Here is a 7,242-nt window from a genome sequence, read left to right as displayed (position 1 = left end):
AAGCCAGTAAGGAACATCCCTTCATGACCTCTGCATCAGCTCCTGCTTTCTGACCTGCTTGAGTTCCAGTCCTGACTTCCTTGGTGATGAACAGCAGTATGGAAGTGTAAGCTGAATAAACCCTTTCCTCCTCAAACTGCTTCTTGGTCATGATGTTTGTGCAGGAATAGAAACCCTGACTAAGAATGTGTTTACATATGAACATACGTATGTAAGTGCATGCATACCATACATGTGAGAGGAAGGAAGGAAGGAAAGAAGGGAGAGGGGGATGGAGGGAGGAAAGAAGGAAGGGATAGAGAAAAGAGGGAAAGTAAAGATTAAATGAAGAGGTTGGGCAGGAGTGTAGTAGAAAATGTTCGTGCCTGGCAAACATTAATCACCGCCTCACTCTTTGTTTTAAGGCAGGTTTTCATGTATTTTAGGCTGACCTCAAACTCACTATGTAGCTAAATATGATCTTGAACTTCTGGTCCTCCTATATTTATCTCTTCAACACTAGGATTATAGATGTTTATTGTCATACTGGTTTTGTTTTTTTTTTTTTATTAATCTCATATTGTAGATTAGGGCTTATGATATGCATTCTACAAACTGAACTACACACGGCCCCAGAGCCACTAAACACATCATTTTTAGAGTTGTCTGAGCTCAATATGTTGCTACAAGTGAGTAAAGTACAAGCAGCAAAACTAAATAGGCAGAAGACAGATGAGATAACTCTTACAGGTTATGGCAAGTTAAGATTTCATCTGAAGCCAGGCAGTGGTGACACATACCTTTAAATAAACCCAGCACTCAGTTAGCAGACAGATCTCTGAGTTAAGAGGCCAGCCTGATCTACAGAGCCAGTTCCTGAACACCTAGGACTATACAGAAAAACCCTGTCTTGAAAAGAAAACAAAACAAAAAAAAAATGATTTCATCTGATAACTCTGGAGATCCACAAGAAAATTTTAATCGTAGGAAAGGAGTCTAATTGGATTTATAAGATGGCCATTAACAGTAGAAAGGAAAAGAGAAAAGCAGTCAAGTAAGAGGTCTTACGGGGGTCAGATGCTTCCGCTTCTTCCAGAGTAAGATTTGTACTCCAACATACATAGGGACATTTACAATCATCGCTAACTCCAGTCTCAGTGAGTCAGATGTCCTCTTTTAGACTCATTGGGCACTATGCATGCAAGAGGTCTACAGACAAATAAATAGACACCATACACATACCCCACACACACACACACACAAGGCAAAGAGCAAACTTTAAGTAACAGAAATAAGATGTTTACTGTGGGATATAGTTTCAAGTGACTAATGGAAGATACACTGGAAACAAAGGAAACAAGTATATTGATTCATCAGAAGTCTTTTACCATTCTTTTTAGTCTGTCTACAGAAATAAAGAGTATGCATCAGAACATAGGGTCTGTAGGAAGGAAAAGAAGGAAAGGAAAAATCTTAGAGCTAGAGATTTGAAAATCAACATGATATAGGTGATACTCATTGATACCAGACAAATAAGGTAAGAGAGCACACCTAAAGAAAGGGCTGTATTTGTTGATATAGTCTAACACTTATTAGTGAAGCTAAGAACAATAATAAATAAATTAATTAATTAATAAACAAACTTTTTTAAAAGGGGAGAAAAAGCAGAAAAGAGATACAAATTGTGTCATAAGCACCCTAAGAAAACTGTTCCTAAAATAGACAGCTAACAAGATGCAATAAAACAAGAATGTAACTGATACTAAGATATTACAAACTAAGATATTATAAAGGCATGTGCTACCACTGTCTGGCCACCTTTAAGATTTTTCTATGATCATTAAATAATAACAGTCCTAGAAGTGTCAGAACCCTGATTTTAAAGTGTCATGCATTATTAATAACTTATCACTAGACTCTGGGTTCTTTTTATGTACACTGCACTTAAAATACATTTGTGTTAGATGGAACTTTGATTCTAAATTAGCATAGAGAAGAATAAATCTAAAGTACTCATACTTCAGGATTTTTAAATGAAATAAAGGCCAAGGGGTTAGAGAAATGATGGTTTAGTGGTTAAGAGCACTAGGACTGGCTGCTCCTCCAGAGGACCCAAGTGTGATTCCTAGTACCTACATGGTAAAGAAAATGGCCTGTAACTGCAGTTCCAGGGTATCTGATGTTCTCTCCATGAGTACTGTACACACATGGTGCACAGATATACAGGCAGGCAAAACAACTTGAAAAAAAAAAAAAAAAGTCAAGAGACTGCCTTGTCTTTCTAAAGGTAGTCTAATTCTCAAATCTCTAAATTTCGTACCTCATATGTATACTATCTAAGATTGCTTAAGATAGCATATATAGGGAGGAATACACAGAACCTAACACTAGTCTATACATACAATTCTAATATGGAACAGAAGCTCGTAAACAAAACAAAAAAGAATATTTCACCTTTACTTGTCGAGTTTGACTGATGACACACGGAAGACTAACAAGTTGTTGGACAAAGGCCTTCAATTCTTCTACTGTCAGTTTGGTCCGAGTCTTCCCACTATCTGAGCTCTGCCTGATATGAAATAATATTGAGACATAGAAAAATACAGTCAATCTGATATCAAATGGGGCTCCTACTCTATGAATTAGAGCATTAGCAATCCTAGAATTCTAATGTTGAATAATTCCCCCCCAGATAATTATCAAGAAATAGTAACAGTCTTTCTAACCTATAACTACTATACATTTGACCATTAAATAAATTCCTATGGTAGAACATGAAACCCACTGAGAAAATGAAATCCTTGTATCTTAAAGAGGCTCACACTGGGAGCATTAGACTGCTTTTTGATCTGCTTTAGACTACTGAACCCCCTAAATACATCCCAAATTCAGTTTTGTTTTACTATAGCTATTTTTATTTTCTGTTTATGGATGTTTTGCTTGTACGTATGTCTGTGTCTCATATGAGTGTAGTGCACAACGAGGAGCAAGGGCATCCGATCTCTTGAACTGAAGCCATGTGCGTACTGGGAACTGCACCTGGGTTGTCTGGAAGAACAGTCAGTGCTCTGAACCACGGAGCCAACTCTTCAGTCCCCCAAAGTCTTTTACATGTACACTTATTTTGAAACAGGTCTGAGCTCTGCCTGATAGGAAATAATACTGAGACATAGAAAACTATGGTCAAGTTTTCCTAAAAGCAAGTTAATATCCACTGTAAAATGTCTCTAGCAAAGGTTCTCTGATTAGATTTTAAAAAAATAAAAACTTAAAATCCAATGTAAAGTATTACAGAAATAGCCACACAGAAGAAATATATTAAATAACTAAAAAATAATACCACAGATATTGTTTATAAAATAGGAAGGAAGGACAGAAGAAGAAAGAAGTGAACAAGCCGCCTCAGATACGGCAGGAAAACTCCAAGCTGAATGAAAAGCAATCACAAACCCTAAACAAGAGCATACTTGGTATGTACGAATAACAGAAAGTCAAAGAGTGTTGCAGAATGGAGTAAGAGTTTATTGAAGAAAAGAAAAATGTGAAATTAGAAATATAGCTTCTCCTAAAAAGTAAATCAGTTCTAATAAAAGGTAGAAAATAAAGCTCATCACCTGAACTCAAAGTATTTTATTTATATTCAAATCTTTTGTTATTAAGTATCTTGATCCATGCTGCTAAGAAACCTGTATTTTCTGGATGTTGTGGTGCATGCTCTTAATCTCACTACCTGGGAGGTAAAGGCAGGTGGATCTCTGTGAATTTGAGCCTATGTGTCTAAGATTTTTGTTACTTCAGATAAAGTTGAATATACAGCCAGGTCTTTGTCCCAAAGATACTACATCAGTATACTTCAGGATTATTTTCAGCATTGAAACTAGCAGGTCTTTTGCTGTTTTCTTAGTGTAGTTTGCACCTAGCTTAAATTTAAAGAACTTCTAACAATTTATGAACATGGAGAAAGGGAGGGAATGGAGAGGAAGAATGGAAGTTACTAGGGATGGAAGAAACATGGCCACTGGAGCAAAATATAAAATATATAATAGGGCCTCATAGGCCAATTAAAATGAAAAGAACAAGGATGCAGAGGAGAATCCCACTTTTCTTGCTTTACCTGTGTTTTTGCTTTTTGCTCAGAAGCAGCTGAGCCACAGAACCACAGGTCTCAGCTTCTTTCACCGCGTCCCTGAGCTTTCGAAAGAGATCATTCTCTGGGTATTTCCTATCCTCAGCATCTTCCAGCATTACTCTCAATTCAATCAAATCTGTAAAGACAAATATGATAATAGACACAAAAAAGCCATTCTACAATGGTCATAAAGCTCACTTAGAGTCACTAACATACTAGTAAAACAATGTGGCTTTGAAAGTCTCTAGTGTAAAACTTTCTGATCAGATGTTTATTCCTAACATGACTTCACTCAAATAAGGTATATTTGATCTGTCTCCTTTTCCCTTATCCCAATTTGTCTCTCTTGAAAACAATCAAAAGTCTTTCAGCGTCATTAAACTAAATTTGGTTCTCTAAAATACATGCCTACTACAACTTGTCTATTTTAAGCCAGCTTTTTCATTTAAAACAGATTCTCAATTGGTGTGGTGGCATTGACACCAAGGGTAGAAAGGTCAGGAGTCTGAGGCCAGTCAGAGTAACAAAGCACAGTAGACAATCTTAAAACTAGACATAGCCTACAGTCATGGCAAATGACATACGTGCTATCTGATCTCAGAAGCTGAGTTATATTAGGTCTGCTAAGTACATGGACAAGAGAAAACTAAATGCATATTCAACTCTGTCGTCATAAGCTAGAACTTCCATTTGTTAATGGAGAACAAAAACATACAATTAGAAAATGAAGGAAACATAACCTTTCTTATGGTTGAAGCTAGCCGACAATGCCTCTGTAACACGATTGACCCAAGCGTCATAGGACTGAGCTCTCACTTTGACACCATAAAGCAGAGATGGAAGGTCTTCTAGCGGATAGCGGTACCTACAAAAAAAGTAAAAAAAAGTTTAAAAAACAGAAGTAAAGGCTTCAAACTACAACAACATGAAAATAATGGGAAAAAAAAAAATCAGAGAAACTCCCAATTTCAATGCAGAAAGAGAGAGAGAGGAGAGAGGGAGAGAGAGGGAGGGAGGGAGGGGGGAGGAGGAAAAGAGAGGGAGAGAGAGAGAGAGAGAGAGAGAGAGAGAGAGAGAGAGAGAGAGAGAGAAGAAATTCATGACATTAACTGGCCATGAAATTAATAGTAGTTAGGCTGGGTAAGGCTAAATTTAGGAAATTTAAAGTTTGGGAAGTAGATAGTTATCAATTTAGGAACAGGAAAGAAAGCAAAGAACAATATTAAGGTGGTTTTCTTAACAGATACTGAAAGACTGCTTTTATACCAATACTTGGGAAGCAAGAGGATCTCTGTGAGTTCAAGGTCAGCCTGATCTATATAGTGAACTCTAGGCTAGCCAGGATTACAAAAAGAAATCCTATCTCAAAAAAAAAAAAAAGGTGCAGCAACTTTTAAATACCTAAGACACTTGTTCTGCATGGGGCAGGAGCACAAATCAGTTGGATGATATAGACATACAAGTCGCTCCGGATTACAGGAGCATGTGAGAGCTGAGAGAAAACAAGTAGTTCTGCATGCTGAACACTGCCGCTCATCATCAGGAACAAGTTCAAAGACTTCTTCTTCTGACATCACGACACCCTAGAATATAATTTATATTATCAGATCAGGTCTCAACTGAAAATAAAACAGTAGCTTAAAAAAAATTAAAATTTAGGCATGGTGAAGCACTTTTTTAATCTCAGCACTCAGAAGATAGAAGCAGGTGGATCTCTCTGAATTTCAGGGTAGCAAGGACTACACAATGAAACTGTGTCTTAAAAACATAACAAAACAAAAAATTCAAAATATACAATTCTATCAATAGAAACTCCTCAAAAGATTAAGAAAGGTCAAAAGTTAAACCCTAAAAACAACTAGCATTTGAAGAAATAAGAGAGAAGACAGAGTAGTCCAATCTGACAGTCCAGAATCACACAACTTGAATGAAAAACAAAACAAAGTGGATTTAATTTTCTTATTTAAAATAATTAATATTAGAGGGCCAGCTAGACGGCTCAGTAGGTAGTAGTTGCTTGCATGAAGGCTTGACTCATTGAAAATTTTTTTAAAAATATTTATTTATTTACTGTATGTAAGTACACTGTAGCTGTCTTCAGACACTCCAGAAGAGGGCATCAGATTTCGATACGGATGGTTGTGAGCCACCATGTGGTTGCTGGGATTTGAACTCAGGACCTTTGGAAGAGCAGTCGGCGCTCTTAACCACTGAGCCATCTCACCAGCCCGACTCATTGAATTTAATGTCCAGATTTCAAGAAGACCAACTTCTAAGAGTTCTCTGACTTCAACATGTACCATGGAAATAGATGATTACATTCACATACATATAAAATAAAAAAGTAAAAATTCATTAATATTAGAGCCAGTGACTCACATCTGTAATCTGAGAACTTGAAAGACCAAGGCAAGAGGATTGCCAGGATTGTCACAACTTCAAGGCCACTCAGGTATTCATAATTAGTTCTAGGCCAGTTTGAGCTACAGAGTAAGAATCTGTCTTTAACAAAAAGGAAAAAGAAAATGGGGGCTGGAGACATAGCCCTGTGATCAAGAGCACCTATGCTCTCAAAGAGGACCTAGGTTCAATTCCTATCATCCACATGGTGGCTCACAAATGTCTTTGGCCTCTGTGGGTGTCAGGCAAGCATGTGGTGCACAGGCAAAATACACAGATATGTACACTGTCCCCCTCCAAAATTAAATCAAATCTTACTCTAGTCAGAATGGCTAAGATAAAAAACAAAACAAAACAAAACAAAAAAAAACAACTGGGGCTGGAGAGATGGCCCAGTGGTTAAGAGCACTGGCTGTTATTCCAGAGGACCCAGATTCAGTTTCCAGCACCTACATTGGTCATAGCTATTTGTAACTCTGGTTCCAAGGGAACAAAAGACTTTGGTCCTCCAAGAGTACTGTATATGTGCTGCATATACATACACACAAGCAAACACTCATACATATTAGAAACAAACAACTGACCACAAACACTGACAAGGATATGGGAAGAGGAGAACCCTCAGTTCATTCATTCAGACATTCCAGACATTGTGGAAATCAGCTGGAGAATTCTTTTTTTTTTTTTTTTTTTTTTTTTTTTTGTCAAAGTTAGGGCTCAGAAAGTTCGCTATT

The 7,242-nt window shown here is 37.2% G+C and overlaps 1 protein-coding gene across 1 annotated transcript in view; it reads right to left on the bottom strand.

Annotated features, from left to right (window-relative positions):
• Positions 1-7,242, bottom strand: part of Kdm5a (lysine demethylase 5A) — a 73,581-nt gene that overhangs the window by 28,188 nt on the left and 38,151 nt on the right. Inside the window, exons 15-18 of the mRNA XM_021191007.2 lie at positions 5,510-5,691; positions 4,849-4,973; positions 4,094-4,244; positions 2,434-2,548 (exon numbers count right to left, since the gene is read on the bottom strand). Coding sequence (XP_021046666.1) covers positions 2,434-2,548; positions 4,094-4,244; positions 4,849-4,973; positions 5,510-5,691 — 573 coding nt within the window. The remainder of the gene's footprint in view (positions 1-2,433; positions 2,549-4,093; positions 4,245-4,848; positions 4,974-5,509; positions 5,692-7,242) is intronic.

The sequence above is a fragment of the Mus pahari genome, chromosome 2 (assembly GCF_900095145.1).
Source record: "Mus pahari chromosome 2, PAHARI_EIJ_v1.1, whole genome shotgun sequence".
NCBI lineage: Eukaryota > Metazoa > Chordata > Mammalia > Rodentia > Muridae > Mus > Mus pahari.
This window is presented reverse-complemented; position numbering and strand designations above follow the sequence as displayed.